The sequence below is a fragment of the Oryza glaberrima genome, chromosome 5 (genome assembly GCF_000147395.1).
Source record: "Oryza glaberrima chromosome 5, OglaRS2, whole genome shotgun sequence".
In the NCBI taxonomy this organism is placed as follows: Eukaryota; Viridiplantae; Streptophyta; class Magnoliopsida; order Poales; family Poaceae; genus Oryza; species Oryza glaberrima.
The window spans coordinates 3,813,139-3,833,530 of record NC_068330.1 but is presented as its reverse complement, the minus strand read 5'-3'; the positions used below and the strand labels follow the sequence as shown (position 1 = coordinate 3,833,530).

At 47.5% G+C, this 20,392-nt stretch overlaps 2 protein-coding genes across 2 annotated transcripts; both read left to right on the top strand.

The window, feature by feature from the left end:
• Positions 1-6,979: 6,979 nt before the first annotated feature.
• Positions 6,980-10,231, top strand: LOC127774371 (serine/threonine protein phosphatase 2A 57 kDa regulatory subunit B' kappa isoform-like). Its single transcript, XM_052300601.1, has 2 exons — positions 6,980-8,339; positions 9,543-10,231. Exons 1-2 carry the CDS (start codon positions 7,230-7,232, stop codon positions 9,909-9,911), a joined length of 1,479 nt encoding a protein of 492 aa, XP_052156561.1. The 5' UTR covers positions 6,980-7,229; the 3' UTR covers positions 9,912-10,231.
• A 7,892-nt stretch (positions 10,232-18,123) lies between these two features.
• LOC127774462 (gibberellin 3-beta-dioxygenase 1) lies at positions 18,124-19,985 on the top strand. The gene is made up of 3 exons (XM_052300720.1): positions 18,124-18,729; positions 18,829-18,987; positions 19,385-19,985. Exons 1-3 carry the CDS (start codon positions 18,188-18,190, stop codon positions 19,836-19,838), a joined length of 1,155 nt encoding a protein of 384 aa, XP_052156680.1. The 5' UTR covers positions 18,124-18,187; the 3' UTR covers positions 19,839-19,985.
• The last annotated feature ends 407 nt before the right edge of the window (positions 19,986-20,392 follow it).

Genomic DNA, 20,392 nt, shown 5'->3' with positions numbered 1-20,392 from the left:
ACGGACATCCACCCATAAATGCATCCCACTCTAGATGTGCTTTTCGTACCATGCTAATTAATTTATCACAAATGAATTAATCATGTGGCATTACTTTCCTTTGAAAAAAAGGATCACACGCACTTATCACCAACAAGCTGTTGTCCCTAAATTAGGCAATCATATAGAGCAACCTGGGAAAAAAAAGTTGGCATTGTCACTTTGGTCGTAAAGTTTTTCTTTTGTCAAATTAAAAAAACACAACTTACACAACACAAATAAATTCTAAGCCAAAAAAGACTTGAAACCACCAAGTTTCCCACCTATGTCGCATTGAATTATCTGTTCTTTTCTATGACACAATTACACTTATAAGATTAAAGGAAGGTGGAATAGTGATTTTAAGGGATTCAATTTTTTTCTATCCAGCTTTACAGAAACATCAATTTTGCGTGAGAAGATCAAAATTTTCAAGTGGGGTGGTTTTTTTTGGTAGGATTGTTTTACGTGGAAAAAATCGATGGTTGAAGAGGAGGAGGACGACTCGTAGCAAAGGTACATGAAACAATGCTATTGTTTTTTTAATAATGGATATCTCATTAACAAACGATATTATTGTTGGGATACGCATAGGCTACAATAGCATAAATCAAAATTTTCTATCGTGTAAACCAGGAACCATGCAAGTATTAGATCATAGATCGTTACCACTCGACGCGCTGCGCAGCGGAAGAGGACGCTGAGAAGTCGAAGTAACTCTCGCGAAGTAGCGCGCGTCGATGTAGAGGAAGTAGTTGATCGCACCGGCTCGACCTTCTCCTCCTCGTGCGTTCTCCTCGCCGTATTCCCACGCCGATCAGCACCGCAAACCAACGGCGCCTCTACCGGTATCCACACGTACTGGGACGAAACGCCACGCGCAGATGTGCTAGCACCCGCGCGCGGCTAGGGTTTTGCTCGGGGAGGGAAGTGACTGCTAGGGTTTCTCACGTGATGCAATACTTCCGCCGGTCACACCCCTCACGAATATATAGGATCCATCACTCGGGCCTCCAAGGCCCGTAGGACTCCTATTCGGATCCTTATCCGCATTAAGCTCATATTGGATCTCTATCCAATCCCCTTATTCCGGCCCATTAAGCGTGCGACCCTGTAGGTTCATATATACTCGGCTGTAACCCGAAAACTCATTTTCGGTCCACGTGTAAACAGCGGCCCCTAGCAGAACGTATTGACCCACCGGGCATACATAAAGATCATATCGGCTGAACCTCTAGTGTGTACTTGTATGAACCCTTTTGTCTCACGATATCGATTAAGCTCAAGGCTAGATATATGCCATCCTCTAATAGCTCAATCATTCACTCGAACTTGTTGATAGATTACATAACTTGTGTCGGTGATATGGGCCCGGGGGTATCAGGTTTAGAGGGAGGAGGCTGCCCCCCGATGCCACATGGCCCTCCCCCGAGGGGAGTCAGGCCCGAGGTAGGACGGCGGCCACTACTTCCCAGAGACTGGATGGAGGAGGCTGCCCTCCAATGCCACGTGGCCCTCCCCCGAGGGGGGTCGGGCCCAAGGTAGGGCGGCGGCCACTCCCTAGCCGAGACTAGAGGGAGAAGGCCACCCCAGGCACCACATGGCTCCCCCCCCGAGGGGGGATTGGGCCCGAGGTCGTGCGGCGGCCGCCCCCTCCAGTGACTAGGGGACGAGCTCCCCCGACCCCCTCTCTAGGTCACCATGTACGGTGGGCTAGGTGTCCGCCTCCAGGTGCCCACCTACCCGCATTTATGGCGTCCCGAGCGGTCGCGCCACGCCGCATTTAATGCGGCATGTAGTGCACTCAACCGGTATGTGACCGGTCGAATGACCGATGGGACTGGCTAGTGCGCCTGTGCTGCTCGTGTGTCAGGCGGCGTGCAGCCTGACATGTCCCATCAAATAGTGATGGTGAGAGGTTCTCATCCTCTTATCCCAGCCGGAGTTGGTCCTCCCGCTTTGGTCAAAGCAAGGCTCCCGTTTCCCGGTGTAATAGGAGCCCAGAAGTCTTCACCCATTAAATGGTGACTGACAGGGGCACCTCCCGTGTCAAGCGGCAAGATTTGACAGGCCCCATCATCAAGACGACGTGTGCTTGGCTTCCCAAGTCAAGAGACAAGATATGCATTTAATGCAAAGATTATAATACTTCTCCACCGGAGCTAGGTTAGGTTGTTGGGCCCATGTGGTAACCCCTTGAGATATAAAAGGAGGTCTAGGCCTAGTGGTGGAGAGGGGACTTTGGAGCGAACTGGCGCTTGGGTCCCGCAACACCAAGCACTTGTGTTCTATATTCAATCAATCATGCACAGGAGTAAGGTATTACGCTTCTCAGCGGCCCAAACCTATATAAACCTCTTTTGTCTCATCGTCTTGGGGGGAGGGGGCTAACCCCCTCAAGATCACACAGCTCCGCTCACCAAGCCCTCGAATCTCACCCGCTGCCCCCGGCCGAACTCACAAAGGGGGGCTTCACGGTTCCCTGGTGGAGGAGTTCATTCGCCGACATCTGGCGCGCCAGGTAGGGGCGCGTTCGTGATTTTTGAGGTTCTTTCGAGCGCCGGCGTGGTGAGTGTCGCGCCGCCGCTACGGGGGAAGGCGCAGCATCCTCAGGAGTGTCGCGCCACCCCAGGCATGGGGCAAGGCCCCCCACATCCCCACCAGGTAAGCTTGGCTACCAGGTCTTTGTGGTGAGTCTTTCGAATGTCCGAGGGCCCCCAAAGCTCCAGCCCTGCCTCACCGAGAAGTACGACGATGGCGCCGACCCCTCTGAGTCCCTCTAGATCTGCACGGCGATCATAGAGGTGGCGGGGGGTGGTGACCGGGTCATGGCGAACGTCTTCCCCATGGCCCTCAGGGGCCAAGGGCGGGGTTGGCCCATGAACCTGCTGCCGCCTCGGTTCACTCCTGGGAGGACTCTTGCAGTTTTGAGCTCCGGGTGACGTCGAAGCCCGGGACCCCCCTGTGTTGGCTCTTCTGTAGCGGCTGGCTTTGGTCCCGCCGACTGGCTACGGTGCCCGGCCCGGCTCAACTGATTGTCCTTTCAAGCTTCAAGTATTTTCAATTTTTCAATTCATTAGCTTGAAATCTTATATTTATTTCCCCCTATTCTATTCTCATGGCCCTGTGACGCCCGCGTGTTGCGCATTTGTTTGCTCCCTCGGTGGTAAGAGCCTAACCTCTCTCCCATCTACATGAACGATTCTTCGCTAAGTGTGGGGGCTAAGTTTTCTAGCCTTATCCTAGCCTTAAGTTGAGCCCCGGGTGCCGTCGACGCCCGGGACCCCCTGTGCTGGCTCTTCCGTAGCGGCTGGCTTTAGTCCCGCCGGCTGGCTACGGTACCCGGCCTGGCTCAACTGTGGACGGGGATTGCTGGCTCTAGAGTTTTCGGCTCTCACACTCGTGCGAAAGTAATTGTCCATGTAGAAGGAAAAGAGATTGGAAGGAGGCCACCGAAAGGAAAGAGCAAACAGAATGTGTAGCGTGGGGACATAGGCTCGTGGGAACCTGACCTCGTTTGCTAAGTGGTCACAGGCTTCCCAAGATGGTTTGAAACCCATGGTGGGGGGCCCTCTTCGAGCTAAAGGTTTGTGTTTGCTTCATTCATACAAGCAATTCTTTGCTATAAGTGTGGGGGCTACAATTCCTAGCTCTATCCTAGCCCTGCGTCGAGCTCTGGGTACCGTCGACGCCCGGGGCCCCCCGTGCTAGCTCTTCCGTAGTGGCTGGCTTTGGCCCTGTTGGCTGGTTACGACGCTCAGCTTCGCTTGATCGCAGGCGAAGATTGCTGGCTATAGAAAGTTCAGTCCTCATACTCGCGCGAAGATAATCGTTTGCATAAAATTATTATTGCTTATATTTATCTCTCGCCCATCTCTTCCTCGCGGTCCCGCGGTACCTATGTGTCGCGCGCCGGCTTGCCTCCCTTGGTAACAAAAAGTTTGTATTCGCTTCATCCATTCAAACGATTTTTTGCTTAAAGTGCGGGGGCTACGATTCCTAGCTCTATCCTAGCCCTGCGTCGAGCTCTGGGTACCGTCGACGCCCGGGGCCCCCTGTGCTAGTTCTTCCGTAGCGGCTGGCTTTGGCCCCGCCAGCTGGCTATGGCGCTCAGCTTAGCTTGATCGCGGGTGAAGATTGCTGACTATGGAAAGTTCAGTCCTCACACTCGCGAAAATAATCGTTTGAATAGATGAAGTAGAACATGAACAGAGGTTAACAAATGGCAGGGGCAAGCAAGGTACGCGGCGTAAGGTTACGGGCCCGAGAGAATATAACAACGTTTGCTGAATATATACGGAAAATAAGTTCACAGCCTAAGGTACGGGCTAGCGAGTCGCCCTCAGGCTGGGGCGAAAAAGGCACATGGGTCCTAGTGCCAGCAAAGAAAGAATAAGAGATCGGGCCAACATATCATCACACTAGGAAAGTGGCGTCAACCCTGACTACCTGGGGAAGGTTTTGGTCAGGGCTAACGCCGGGGGCTACTGTCGGTGATATGGGCCCGGGGGTATCAGGTTTAGAGAGAGGAGGCTGCCCCCCGATGCCACGTGGCCCTCCCCCGAGGGGAGTCAGGCCCGAGGTGGGGTGGCGGCCACTCCTTCCCCAAAGACTAGTCGGAGGAGGCATCCCTCCGATGCCACGTGGCCCTCCCCCGAGGGGAGTCAGGCCCGAGGTAGGACGGCGACCACTCCTTCCCAGAGACTGGATGGAGGAGGCTACCCTCCAATGCCACGTGGCCCTCCCCCGAGGGGGGTCGGGCCCGAGGTAGGGCGGCGGCCACTCCCTGGCCGAGACTAGAGGGAGAAGGCCGCCCCAGGCGCCACGTGGCTCCCCCCCCCGAGGGGGGATCGGGTCCGAGGTCGGGCGGCGGCCGCCCCCTCCCGTGACTAGGGGTCGGGCTCCCCCGACCCCCTCTCTAGGTCACCACGTACGGTGGGTTAGGTGTCCACCTCCAGGTGCCCACCTACCCGCATTTATGGCGTCCCGAGCGGTCGCGCCACGCCGCATTTAATGCGGCATGTAGTGCACTCAACCGGTCTGTGACCGGTCGAATGACCGATGGGACTAGCTAGTGCACCTGTGCGCTGCTCGTGTGTCAGGCGGCGTGCAGCCTGACATGTCCCATCAAATAGTGATGGTGAGAGGTTCTCATCCTCTTATCCCAGCCGGAGTCGGTCCTCCCGCTCTGGTCAAAGCAAGGCTCCCGTTTCCTGGTGTAATAGGAGCCCAGAAGTCTTCACCCATTAAATGGTAATTGACAGGGGCACCCCCCGTGTCAGGCAGCAAGATTTGACAGGCCCCATCATCAAGACGACGTGTGCTTGGCTTCCCAAGTCAAGAGACTAGACATGCATTTAATGCAAAGATTATAATACTTCTCCACCGGAGCTAGGTTAGGTTGTTGGGCCCATGTGGTAACCCCTTGAGATATAAAAGGAGGTCCATACTTAGTGGTGGAGGGGGGACTTCAGAGCGAACTGGCGCTTGGGTCTCGCAACCCCAAGCACTTGTGTTCTACATTCAATCAATCATGCACAGGAGTAAGGTATTACGCTTCTCAGCGGCCCGAACCTGTATAAACCTCTTTTGTCTCATCGTCTTGGGAGGGCCTAACCCCCTCAAGATCACACAGCTCCGCTCACCAAGCCCTCGAAAATCTCATCCGCTGCCCCTGGTCGAACTCACAAAGGGGGGCCTCACGGTTCCCTGGTGGAGGAGTTCATTCTCCGACAACTTGTGATTGACTCCTCAATCACCTTTGGCATGGCCATGCACTTCCATAATCTACAACATCGAGGGGCCTAGAGATATCTCTCCATAGGAGGGGCAAATCCCATCTTGATTATTCATATCCCACTACATGTTTCATAGCATACCCGAAAACTACTTTTATAACTACCCAATTACGGAGTAGCGTTTAGCAGTCCCTAAGTAAGCTACTACGCATGTTGGGAACCATGATAATCTCAGGTCTAAGGATTCTACACCAACACTAAATGAGATCACTGATGACACAACACATATGGCTCTTGCAGTGTCTCATGTTGGGTCTATCCAACAACATGTTCACCAACATGTGTTCACATTATTAATTTGGTATCTCTATACCATGATCCATAAGACATGATCATTAATTAATACATATGCTGATCATATAAACATATTTGTTCCACATATGATGTTTGATCAGGGGTCCTTTAGAAATAGTAACAAACAACATAAAGAGTCTCATGAAAGAATCACATATTCATTAACCAATAAGGAGTTATCTATTTTAAGGAACAATGTCGGATAAGTATGTAAACATAGTATGTGATATAATCATCTCTATGATTGCCTCTAAGGCATATCACTAACAATTATTGATATAATCATATCTTGCTACCTCCTCATGGCTTTCTCTTTTTTTCTTTGGAACAAAACATTTTTCTCTAAAATGTGTTGCTTGGCATTTGTAATTACAATTGCAATGTCAATTACTATTTCCCCCATCCCAAAATATAAGAACCTAGGTAACGGATGAAACATTTAATGCCTACCCGATCGTAGGTTCTTATATTCTAGGACATGAGAGTAGCAATTAGCATCTATTATGATACCAACAAATTTTCGTTTTAAACCCTCTAATCTAGCCATGCCATGTATTATAATTCTTTACACAAAATGTAGCAAGCAAATGCATTTTTCCAACTGAGAAAACCCATTCCCACAATCCATCCACAATTATACATAAATAAAACCTCCAAAAAAGAAATCGTTTCAACGGCCGATGCATCATCCTCCTTCAAAAATGGACGGCCCAGATGATCCTCTCTCTCTCTCTCTCTCTCTCTCTCTCTCTCTCCAATCCTTCATCCTCTTCCTCAGGTGAGATGGCCAAGCAAAACACAGCTGTAAACTCCCTCCTCTTCACTCCCAATCCGCCCTAAACGCCAAAAAGCTCTCAGCTTTTTGCCCCCCCCCCCCCCCCCCCTCTCCTCCTCCTCCCCACCTCGAGATCCCATCCATGGCGCCCTCGCCCTCCCCAACATCCCGCCCCCGGATCTGAGGCGCTGCGGCGGGCACAACACAGCGCTTGCGTGGGTGGCAAGACGGGTTCTTTGCCTTTGCAACTTTGCAAGATTTGGGCTTTTGGTTTCTTGGTTGGTGGTTGTGGATTTTTTTTTTTTTGAGAGGGATGGGTGTTTGATTGGAGTGGGTTGGGAGCCATGTGGAAGCAGTTTCTCGGCAAGATCTCGTGGAAGGCGCCGAAATCCGGCGGCGGCGGCGGCGGCGGCTCGCCGACGGCCAAGTCGCCGCCGTCGAAGGGCGCCGGGAATGGGGAGCCTCCCGCGCCGCCCGCGGCCGCCGCAGGAGGAGGAGGAGGAGCGGAGGGGGAGACCAGGGAGGACGTGTTCCTCCGGAAGCTGAACGTCTGCTGCGTCGTGTTCGACTTCTCCTCCGCCGCCGCCGCTGCCGCCGCAGAGCGCGGGAGGGACTCGCCGGAGAGGGAGAGGAAGCGGCAGGTGCTCGTGTCCCTCGTCGACTGCGTCGGCGCCGCCGAGGAGCCCCTCACCGAGGCGATGATCTCCGGCTGCGTCCGCATGTTCGCCATCAACCTCTTCAGGGTGTTCCCGCCCAAGGTCCGGTCCGGCGCCGCCGGGGCGGCGGAGGCCGACGAAGACGAGCCCTTCTTCGATCCCTCATGGTACCACCTGCAGGCCGTTTATGAGCTGCTCCTCCGCTTCGTCATGTCCCCAGTCGTCGACGTCAAGATTGCTCGCAAGTACATGGACAATTCTTTTGTGTCTAGGTTGCTCGACTTGTTCGATTCCGATGATCCGAGAGAAAGGGAATGCTTGAAGACAGTCTTGCATAGGATATACGGCAAATTCATGGGCAACCGGCCTTTCATCCGCAAGGCGGTGAGCAATATCTTCTATAGGTTCGTGTTCGAGACCGATCGCCACAATGGGATTGCTGAGCTGTTGGAGGTGTTTGGGAGTGTGATTAGTGGGTTCGCGAAGCCATTGAAGGAGGAGCATAAGTTGTTCCTGTGGAAGGCGTTAGTTCCTCTTCACAAACCGAAAACGGTGGGCGTGTATCTCCCGCAATTGACGTATTGTATTATACAATTCATCGAGAAGGAACCAAAGCTCGCGGGGACTGTAATCAGAGGCCTACTGAAGTACTGGCCAGTGACGAACAGTCAGAAGGAGATGATGTTCCTTGGGGAGTTGGAGGAGGTGCTGGAATTGACAGAAATGGCTGAGTTCCAGAAGTGCATGGTTCCGCTGTTTCGAAGGATTGCACACTGTCTAAATAGCTCACACTTTCAGGTAAAATCTGTTCCTGGACTTCCAGTTTGAAACATCCATTAGTCAACCAGTGCTCACTGTTTTAGAGCCTACTCAATATTGTTCTGACGCATCACTGCAACAAGTATCTAGCTTAGGTGATAAAAAAGGCTGAGAAGTCGTCAATGCACATGTTTTATAATTTGGGGAGTTAATTCATTTCAGGATCAGGATTTTTTTCCCTGTAGCATTGGTATTCCTAAACAAGCACTGCATTTTATGTCAATTATTTTGACAGTTTGTGTTGTATGCACAAAGAGTTCCCTTTGTAAGGCCCTTCACATGGTCTTACAAGATTAGAAACAACCTACTTCTTTTTGCTTAGTTTTCCACCATCTCTTTGCATGACTTGTGGAGGTGGGAGTTCATGTTATCTTGGTAATAAGCAGCAAACACTCCATGTTGTATTTGAATAATTAGAAGCTTATCAAAATTAATACATCACCTCAAACATCCTGCCCTTTGCATCTGTGAAACTTCCAAGCTGGCTCCATTTTTTTTCTGTGGTAGCACAGGGTAATATGGTGTAAAAAAAACACTAGTGACTGGTTTGTAAGGAAGACATAGCATAATGTAGAGTACCTGAGTTGGAACATCCAAACTACATAACTGACAATGAACTCTATAATATGAATCAACCAATCAACAATACAAAAGTTTTTTTGTTTTTGGTCACGGTTGCTAGCTAGAGGGAAGAAACAAGAAACTTAACTGGAAAGAAGGGTATAGATGATTGAACTTGTCAGCTGAGCATTTCATATAATATTGTTTAATCCCAGGTTCTGAAACTGTTCTACTCATTTTCTGTGATGAAAATTTTGCCGTGTAGTTCACAAAGAACACATATGCTGGATATAGCAGAAGGATATTTTAGAAAGCTTAATGGATACAATACTTGTCTCCTTTTTCTCTTCATTGGAGAAGTTTGTTGTTGGACTATATGAGGCTTGAGAAGTAGAGATAAGTGTAGCCCTGTTCATATTCATGCCAGGTAACACTGGTGTGAGTTTTTATGGCTATACGAGGCCTTAGATCAACCTAGTACTTGTATGCGCCATCCAATGATATGGGCAAAGGATCAATGGAAAATCTTATTAGTTGTTTGTCATATGCAATTTTTTATAATTTGCACACGGTGTTGAGTAGCATGGAAACTCAAGAGCAATTTTTCATCCTTGTTAACAGGTTGCTGAGAGGGCACTATTCCTGTGGAACAATGAGCACTTGTTTGATTTGATCTCCCAAAATCGCCAAACTATTATGCCGATCATATATCCAGCGCTGGAAAGGAACACTCGTTGGCACTGGAACCAATCAGTTCTAAATGTAACAATGAACGTCCGGAAAATGTTCCTTGAAATGGATGAGGGACTGTTGTTAACTTGTCAGAGGAATTTCCAAGAGGAGGAAGAAAAGCGAGCTGCATCTGAGGAGCGGAGAAAGCTTATATGGGAGAACCTAGAGAGAAACGCGTCATTCCGTCCAGTAACCGGAGACATTGGTTTCTCTGTTCTTCCTGCATCTGCTCCCTTGGTAGCACCCACCATGACATAATATGACATGCGTTCAGAATTTCGAATGTACTTCGGTTCATTTCATTGTTAGCTTGTATGGGTTATGTGCAGGGCATTTTGTTATATTTGTAAGCCCCTTGTGCTCAAGTCTGTAATTAATAGTTATTGGTTTGAGGATGAACTTGTGATTCTTTAATGGTGTACTCTCTAGTGATGGACATTTCTCTGTTTGAGAAGATAAATGTCCAATTAAACCCGACTGCTCTGTGAACAACTGAGGATACTGAGATTGATTTTCTTGGAAAATTTCCAGGTGTACCTGTTTTTTATGCGAATGTCAATGCTTCTTTCTTCATTTCACCGATTCTAATGGATATATTCAATATCACCTGACTTGATGTATGAACAAAAGTGAGGCAAGTCCCCAGTGCTTTTCATGAATTGATAACTCAACCGCATTTTGTTCTCCTCTTGTCTGCTTGACAAGCTGAAAAGCATAGGAAATTTGGACTTCACACTAAAAAGTATGACTGGATGTTTGTGGTATAAGGGTTGATATTATGAATATATTTCTTATACTTTAACCTCTGGGGTTGATATTATGAATTCTACCTGTAAAATTCCTCTAGAAAAGCTGTTCCAAAATTTTACACAAGTCTTGTTTATATGACAAGAACTTAATTATATACCTTTCCTCCCTCCTTGTCAGCATTTTTTCCATGCTTAGTTTGTAATGATGAACAGATAGATGGATGTCGCCATTCCTGAATAATGACAGATGGACTATATAGTTTCAGAAAATGAAGTCTGGTACATGATGATGGATTGATGGTGTAACCATCTGTCGATGAATGCTAGAGGGACCTCATTTCACCTAAAATATATTCAATGCTAGTCATTTTCATCCAGCTATGAGGAGCCCATCTCTCTTTTTCATTTTAGAATGCTAGATATATATGATATATCATACTCGTAAGAAATATATCTGCCCATAGAATCATTATGGATCTGGTCTGATCCAATTCTGATGTGATCTGTCCAGTTCTCCAAAGTTTTTTTTTTAAAAAAAAAATGCAGCATGTAGTAGTAGGGTTGATAGTTAGAAACTAGACCTAGAAGTTATTAAATTAATTTGGGAACTGATTTTTGAATGGTCTGAAATAGTACATATACTGAATAAAAAGTTGGATAAATTTACTATTCTACGCGCTTAGGATGTTCTCTTTACAAGTAAATTTCGATATAGAGAACATAAGTACATAACTGTTCTGTAGGGTGTGTTTAGTTCATGCTAAAATTAGAAGTTTGGTTGAAATTGGAACGCTGTGATGGAAAAATTGGAAGTTTGTGTGTGTAGGAAAGTTTTGATGTGATGGAAAAGTTGAAAGTTTAAAGAAAAAGTTTGGAACTAAACTCGGCCTACATAGATAGCTACTCCAACAAACAGCACACAACCAACTGCCACAATTATTGTTCCAATTGTCAAGTCTTTATTACTGGTTTGTGTGCTTGGAACTGGCACATTGGAAGTTTGAGCTGAGCTGAGCTGAGCTGCTCTCTATAAAAGAAGCCAAGAAGGCTTCACATCCGCAAAGATAGCTACTTAGCCACTGCATATCTTCCAGCTTTTGTCATAGCCTTTTTTTTTCTTCTCTTTTGGTACAAATTCAGGGTCTGGAATACTTGAATCAGTGAGAAGAAAAAACAAGATGTATAACCCTCCAAGTGCCCAGGAGATGACATACAAAGATCATGTTCAGAGGCGCCATGAGGAAAAAGGCTGCTTATATGCATGGTAAAACTTCCTGTCACGTTCTCTTCTTTTTATTTTTCTTCTCGAAACGCAGGAGAATTGCATTTCATTTCATTGAGAAGAGAGAAGTTCTTTTCGGTTGCTCGAAACCTCTTTAATGTGTTTTCTACTGGAGTTCTAAATGATAATGATATCCTTGATGAGTTTCCTGTGGAATTTAAAGTAAACACATTCACAAACCACTCTTTTTTTTGCCTAGTTTGTTGGATGTACTGTGATATAAACATTCAAGTTTCAATTAAATATTTCACATCGATGTAACCACTTTTTATCACTAGTTTGTCTTACGCAAAATAGTCAAGATTTCTGTGTTACAACTCACAAGATCATAATATCGAACATTACAAGATCATATCATACTGACATCTGCAATCAGTTAGGTGGTCGCTATGTTCAAGCTGGATTTCCTTAGATATTTCTGTGAGCATTTAGGCTAGGCTATCAAGATTCATAACTTAAGCGTGTGTTTAGTTCTGGGACTAGGTGGGATGGGATGAAACCATCCCTGATTTGAGGATTGGGATGATTCCATTCGGGTGTTTGGTTTGTAGAATAGGACGATCCCAGTTTTTTGTTTGGTTCAAGGAACGAGGGAGGGATGGGATGAGCGCCATTTGCAACCACCGACAACGCTGTTTGCAACAACCATGGCTGACGCCGCCTCTGCCCTCACCTCCGGACGTGGTCGCCGCCGGCCTCCTTGATGGCGTCGATGAGCGGCTGCGGGGGGCTCGGCAACGGCAGCGGTAGACGGCTCGGGCGACAGCGGCGGCGGCGGGCTCGGGCGACGTCGGCGGCGGTGGGCTCGGCGACGACGACGGACGGGATGACCCAACCGAGCACTGGCGGCGATGGTGTCGGCCTTCGAGCAGAGCAGCCGCGGCTCGGCGACGACGACGGCGGCAAGGTCCGTGCGGGAGAGGGAGAGGGAGAGGCCGGTGGAGAGGAGGGCGAGCACGACCACCATCGCGGTCGGGCGGGCGGAGAAGCGCGACGACGCACGGTCGGCCTTCGCGCAGAGCAGCCGCGGCTCGGCGACGACGACGGCGGCGAGGTCCGCGCGGGAGAGAGAGAGGGAGAGGCCGGTGGAGAGGAGGGCGAGCACGGCCACCATCGCGGTCGGGCGAGCGGAGAAGCGCGACGACGCACGGTCGGCCCGCCACCGAGTTCCCCGCCTCCGGATCCGTCGCCACAACCTTCCCCATCGCCGGATCCGCCGCCGCCGCCCTCCACACCACCGGATCCACCGCCGCCACCGAGCCCCCCAACGCCGCCGTCGTCGAGCCCGCCGCCGCCGCCGTCGTCGAGCCCACCGCCGCCACCGTCGCCCGAGCCATCTACCGCTGCCGTCGCCGAGCCCCCCATCGCCGCCGTTGCAGAGCCCACCGCCACCGTCGCCGAGCCCGCCGCCGTCTCCCGAGGAAGAGCGCGCGAGCAAAGTGGCGGTTTCACGCCGTCGCTCGTCCCAGGTGGGACGAGTTCGTCCGCCAGTTTTGGCCGGACCGATTGGTCCCGGATCTGAGAGGAATATTCCTCTGTAGGGACCAACCCATCCCACTCACCCCTGAACCAAACACCCCTAAAAATGGGTTCATCCCATCCCATCCCATCCCATCCCAGCAACCAAACACTACCTAAAAGGGCTCCAGGATCTATGATCATCAACTATCAAGCCCCCAAGGTTAGAGACTGATCTCTAAAGTCTGAACAAGTGATATGTTTAGATACTGGAAGCCAATTACATAAAGGTTACAACTGCACGGAGAACACTCTCGGCCTTTGGTTTTTATTTTATTTTATTTTTTAGTCTAGTGGTTGCAGTAACCTGAGTAGCACCCTAATATCCTGAGTTCAAATCTCTATAGTAGTGAATTTCAGATTATGTTTCCCTATTCGATAGGCTAAGTTCCTGATTTAAAAAGGCTGCATATAGCTGGTTGGATGTAGAGGCAGAGTAAAAAATACCCTTGTCTAAAAAAAACTCTTGGTCTTTGTATGGGATGAAAAAGCGATATGGTGTCAAATTTCATGAATATGACAGAGATAGCCAACCACACAAATCCTACGTGCAATATAGTGCTCACAAACTGTCTTAAAAGAATCTGCCTTCTTTGAATTGCCCTAAATTCTCTCTTACTGATTTCACTTTTTTTTTTAGTATTTGGTCTAGTTGCTCTAGTCTATCAAGATATACATAACATCCAAAGGCTGAAACATATATCATTATCATGGCTCATATTGTGATAAGTCTAGACTCTAGAGATTAGTATCCAAAAATGCAGAGAGCGATATGGTGCCTACTTTCCTGACAGAGATATCCAACTCATAAATCATCACCCAACACTGAACACTCCAAACAGTGCTTCTACCAAGCTAGCTTTGTCTTGTTTGATAAAAAGGAATACACCATCTGATGAACAGTGTGGTAGTTGCCAATCATTATCATGTAGTGTATTTTTTTTCTATATCTAATTCATGCAGTTAGGATTGGCTTTCACTCCTGTACTAAGAACAGTAAACCTGAGCTGCAATCCAGGATGGAAGTAGCTCCCTCCGTTTCAAAATATAACAACTTTTAGCTCTCAGAATTTGTTCCAAAATATAATAATTTCTCCACCAATATTCTCTTCCCAACCAATCACAACCATTCGCTATTCATTTTTCTCACCTACCTCCACTACTTATCCAATCACAAACCTCCACCACTCACTTCTACATACTTTTTTAATAACCGTGTCCAACACTAAAACTTCTTATATTCTGATACGGATGGAGTATTTACTACTTCCTCCGTCCCAAAATGTAAGCATTTTTGAGGTTGGCACGAGTATTAAGAAAGTAGGTGAGAATGATTGAAGAAGGTGTGTGATTGGTTGAAAAGAGAAAGTATGTGAAAAAGAATGGTTGTGATTGGTTGAGAGGAGAAGGTAGGTAGAAAAATAGCTTCATTTTGGGACAAAGTACTGTGCTAGAAATAGCTACATTTTGGGACGGAGGTAGTATCAAATTGTACTATATGATTTTGTTTCAATAAATCCATTTCATTTCAAACTCTCAAATTTATGAGCCAGTGACATAGTCATTGTGTCGCTTGTGCTGATTATAAGCTGCAACACCTTAATCCGCCAAAAAAAATATTTTATGAACAAAAATTGCATATATGTGTTGTTAGAAATTTAAAAGCAAATGCTGAGAAATAAACTACTATTGAAAACCCTCTAAAAATTAAAATTTAAATTTTGGCTATAGCTTACAAGCTGAAGTGTTCCTGACAGCACTTAATCTTTCGTTTGTTTCAGTTAAATTTATTTTTTGTCAGTTCCAGAAATGATTTTGCTTCTTTTCAGCCTGTTTACACTGTGCTGCTGCTTCTGCTGCTACGAGACCTGCGAGTGCTGCCTCGAGACACTCTGCTGCTGCTGCTGACGTCGTCATGACGAAGTGATATGCAGACTGTGACGTCCACTGGGACACTCATCGTTGTCCATCTGCTTTGTCTGAATAAAAAATGTATCTATGTACTTAATTAATTATTTGAGTGCTGTAAATCTGCAATGCGTTGTGTTGATGTGTTTAATTACCTTTTCTTTTCTCTGCAATGGATGGAAACCTGGTGTATTTGTATGTTCATCAAATAAGTACTCTATGCAGTGTTTTGGCTTGAACAAAATGTTTGTCGAGGGTTTGGGCTAATTTTGTAACTTCGACTGAATTTTGTTGTGAAATTTAGCGACTTTAGTCCTTGGTAAACTAATTACCTGACGTGACGAGCACCTTTTTTTTCTTTTAGGACTACATGGAACACGCGTAATATGCATACCATACACGCGTACACACCTGACAACGACATATTCCCTCCGTCTCAAAAAAAAAAAAAAGACAAACCCTATCCTATGTTTCCGTGTCCAACTTTAACTGTCCGTCTTATATAAAATTTTTTTATAATTCGTATTTTCATTGTTGTTAGATGATAAAACATGATTAATATTTTATGCGTGACTTGTCTTTTTAATTTCTTTCATATTTTTTTCAAATAAGACGGACGATCAAACGTTGGACATGGAAACCAGGGTTTGTCTTTTTTTTTTTAAACGGAGGGAGTAGGTTTTTTATATAGGCGTTCTATATCATGTAAAGTGAGATAGAACACGTAACAAGGGCCGACAGAAAAGCTCAAGAAATAGTGAGCTATTTTGTTTCGTATTTGTTTTTTAAAAAAAAATAAAAAAACATGATCCGGATTCATTCTAGGATAATTTCTAACATGGTCCGGATTCGATGATGATTCCTCACTCAATATTAGCTCGATGCAGCTCCTATATTCTTATTGATAGAAATTAAAATAGATTTTTGTTTTATTTAAATATTCTCTTAGAGTTATTTTATGTCCATGATGGTCACATTGGACTCACCAAATAACACCTTACTCGCATGACAAAAAAACATAGGAGGTTCACTTAGGTCCCTTAATATGCCACAAAGTATGAAATTCGTCCATAAACCACAAAACCAGATATAGTATGTCTCTCAACTTTTGAAATCGGTACAAATAAGGTCCAAGGCAGTTTGCATGGCGATTGCGGTTGACGTGACGCCTACATGGCGTTTGACGTGGTACTTAAAAATTAAAAAAAGGTGGGACCCACATGCCAGTAAGTGTTCGGTTACAAATAAGAAAATTTAAGTGGGTCCCACTTTTTTCCTTTCCTTTTTTTTTTTTTTTGTCTTTTCTTGCTTCTTTTCATGGATGGCATCCGGCAACCAGCCGTGGGCGGCGAGAAGAAGGGCGGGCAGCGGGTCAGCGGCTCCCGACGGTGGCCTGCGCGAGGAGGAGCCTGCTCAGGTTGATGCCAGGAAGTGGAGGCGGGCGCAACCATCTTCCGTCCCAGTGAGGAAGACGGACTCGAGGTGCACAGTGGCGAGCTCCGCACGCTCAGCTGCTGGAGTGCCGCGCCGGTGGGGAGGGAAGGTATAGCTGCACCAGAAGCGATCCAGTGTCTCTAATGGCTGGTGGCCGAGGGAGAGGCAGAACTCACTGTCGAACGATGGCCTATTGGCGGAGGTGACGGCAGTGACGTGGAGCTCCTTGATTCGGCGCGCCACCGGGTGGGAGACCACGTCGTACTTCCTCTGCCATTCGGTCAGGTCACAGTACGCAGGAACACATCGAACATGAGGTTGTTGCCGTAGTATATGGCTCTTCCGCTCCACATGCAAGGTGAGCCTCGTGAAGCCGCTGTGGCAAGCGCCACCTTCGGGAAGTGGACAAATGCGTCGTGGAGGAAGAAGTTAATGGATGTGGATGGCGAAGTTGACAACGCCAGAGCGAGCGCCACGTGTGGACACGGCCTTCTTCGTCGGCGCGAAGTAGAGGATGCAGCTCCTCCCCTCCTCTCCGACGCACCGTGCTTCGTCACTGGGAAGGAAAGGAAGCAAGAAAGGAGAAAAGAGAAAGAACAATACAAGGAAAGAAAACAAAAGGAAGGTGGAACCCATTGTAACATTTTTTTTTTATTTTTAACCGGACACTCATTGACATGTGGGTTTCACGGGTTTTCATGCCATGCCAATGGTAGGCACTACATTAGTCGAAACCACCGTCAAAACCGTTAGTTTTGGAAGTTGAGGGACATATCGTATCTGGTGTTGCCTTTCAGGGACGAAATTTAAACTTGGTGACAAATTTGAGGGACGTGTGATGAACTTACTCCATATAAATAAACATACGACCACTGAAGTTTAATGCCTTGAAAGTTTAAACTCAACCAAGTAAAGTGGCCCATATGAAAAAGGCCGGGCCACTAACCGCTCTAAAATTGGGCCCATATATAATTACATTTGTTGGCCCATAATGAGTTCTTTCACAATTTTGAATTTTGACACAACAACAATTTAATATTTCAATGCTTGCAGTTTAATGAACTTTATGTTTAATTGGTAATATTTCACATGCTATAAGCTAATTTTAGTACTCACTCCGTTTCGAAATATTTGACACCGTTGACTTTTTAGCACATGTTTGACCGTTCGTCTTATTCAAAAACTTTTGTGAAATATATAAAATTATATGCCTACATAAAAATATATTTAATAATGAATCAAATGATAGGAAAAAAATTAATAATTACTTAAATTTTTTGAATAAGACGAACAGTCAAATATGTTTAAAAAAGTCAACGGCGTAAAACATTTCGAAACGGAGGGAGTATATAATTAAAGCACAAACTGAAGGAGATCGAAACCAAAATTAAGGGAGCACAAAAAACTATGACAAATGTTTAGTTCTGACAATGAACTAAATTAGAACAAAGCTTGATCCGATCCTATCCATTTCTGATTTTGTGCCGAACGATGTGGAGAGAAGTTAGTTTTTTGTAGATAATGCAAGCCCAAATTTAGCCATGCTATCTCGTTATTAATCACGCGAAAGAAATGGTCATGCCAACAAATTAATTTATCGTACATCACTAGTCACAGGCTTTTGTGCGTTAGCCAACGAGTTCATGCAGATCATGACATCGTCGTCGACCTCGCCGACCTCGCCGACCTCGCCGCTGGCCGCCGCCGCCGACAATGGCGTCGCCGCCGCCTACTTCAACTTCCGCGGGGCGGAGCGCGTGCCGGAGTCGCACGTGTGGAAGGGGATGCACGAGAAGGACACCGCGCCGGTGGCGGCGGCGGACGCGGACGGCGGCGACGCGGTGCCGGTGGTGGACATGAGCGGCGGCGACGACGCCGCGGTGGCGGCGGTGGCGCGCGCGGCGGAGGAGTGGGGCGGGTTCCTGCTCGTCGGGCACGGCGTGACCGCGGAGGCCCTGGCGCGCGTCGAGGCGCAGGCGGCGCGGCTGTTCGCGCTGCCGGCGGACGACAAGGCGCGCGGGGCGCGGCGGCCCGGCGGCGGGAACACCGGCTACGGCGTGCCGCCGTACCTCCTCCGGTACCCGAAGCAGATGTGGGCCGAGGGCTACACCTTCCCTCCCCCTGCCATCCGCGACGAGTTCCGCCGCGTCTGGCCCGACGCCGGCGACGACTACCACCGCTTCTGGTACGCGTTTACCGCCGATCGATCGATCGATCCGCCATTGCTTGCATGCAACTAACCTAGCTAGCTTCCGCGCGTGTTCGTCCGATCCGGCCCGGCCAGCTCCGCCATGGAGGAGTACGACTCGTCGATGAGAGCTCTGGGCGAGAGGCTCCTCGCCATGTTCTTCAAGGCGCTCGGGCTCGCCGGCAACGATGCCCCCGGCGGCGAGACCGAGCGGAAGATCCGCGAAACGTTGACGTCGACGATTCACCTCAACATGTATGTAAACTCATATGGATGTGGATTTTCTATGCATAGATGCCATAGCACTGCACCCATCGTTTACATACGATTTTGAGAAAATATAAGTTTATAAACAAGCTTATATTTAATCTACAACTAAAAAAACAAAAATAATAAAATCAGGCAATAAATACTAGTAAAATTTATTATTTTTACTTTGTGTATAGATCGAATTTAATTTCACATATTTATATAGTTTTTTATACTATTATTGTAATCTATCTTATCAAATTTTATGATTTTTTATAACTATTTAAACTACACTACATGTATGATACACAATTAGAAAATACTTTTCCATACAAATATATCTTCACATGCAATGGTGTTTGGAGCTGATCGACACGTGTCACTCTGACATGGCCACACGCAGGTTCCCTAGGTGTCCAGATCCAGACCGGGTGGTCGGGCTGGCGGCGCACACGGACTCAGGCTTCTTCACCTTCATCCTGCAGAGCCCCGTGCCGGGGTTGCAGCTGCTCCGCCACCGGCCGGACCGGTGGGTGACGGTGCCGGGGACGCCGGGGGCGCTCATCGTCGTCGTCGGCGATCTCTTCCATGTGCTCACCAACGGGCGCTTCCACAGCGTGTTCCACCGCGCCGTCGTGAACCGGGAGAGAGACCGGATCTCCATGCCCTACTTCCTCGGTCCGCCGGCCGACATGAAGGTGACACCTCTCGTGGCGGCGGGGTCGCCGGAGAGCAAGGCCGTGTATCAGGCTGTGACATGGCCGGAGTACATGGCTGTAAGGGATAAGTTGTTCGGGACAAATATATCGGCGTTGAGCATGATTCGAGTAGCGAAGGAAGAGGACAAGGAGAGTTAGAACTATGGTATGATTGCAATTATCCATGCCAGAAAAAAAATATTAGGGATATGATTTGTTGTGCTAAAATAAGGAAGGCAAATTTTAATTATAAGCAAGTATAGGTAGTTTTCCCTTGAATAAACTTTTTTTCTTAACAGCTTTCATAAATTGGAAAGGTGAATACTGACCTGATGAGAGTTTCACTGTAGAACCAGGACAAGGAATAAGGAATAAGTTGAGGCAACCTGAACAATGCTAAATTGAAAAAAAAAAAAAGAGTTTTCTATTTTTTGCTGCATATTTTTTCTCCTATGATTTGGTCACTTTTGGATGGCTAATTTAGATTGATATTAGATTCAAGCAACTCATGCACGCATGTCAACACTCCATTCTACTCTTCCTTGGCCGAAGTGTATTTCATAAGCCCTCAGTCTAAGGGCAAGAGCAGTGCAGCTACTACACTTGAGAAGCCCTGGCCCCCAGCTAGGCCTAAGAACGATGTGGGAAATGGCCTCCACAATGCATGTGGACTCCTCCCCGTTTCTGGCATGCTATAGTTTTTTTTAGTCTCT

What these genes read in the sequence shown, in the direction of transcription:
- LOC127774371 (XM_052300601.1), top strand. Translation starts at nt 7,230, where the DNA reads ATGTGGAAGCAGTTTCTCGGCAAGATCTCGTGGAAGGCGCCGAAATCC. An exon ending in TAAATAGCTCACACTTTCAG is followed by an intron (nt 8,340 to 9,542) that starts GTAAAATCTGTT and finishes CCTTGTTAACAG; the next exon opens with GTTGCTGAGAGGGCACTATT.
- LOC127774462 (XM_052300720.1), top strand. Translation starts at nt 18,188, where the DNA reads ATGCAGATCATGACATCGTCGTCGACCTCGCCGACCTCGCCGACCTCG. An exon ending in GACGACTACCACCGCTTCTG is followed by an intron (nt 18,730 to 18,828) that starts GTACGCGTTTAC and finishes CGGCCCGGCCAG; the next exon opens with CTCCGCCATGGAGGAGTACG. An exon ending in TCGACGATTCACCTCAACAT is followed by an intron (nt 18,988 to 19,384) that starts GTATGTAAACTC and finishes GGCCACACGCAG; the next exon opens with GTTCCCTAGGTGTCCAGATC.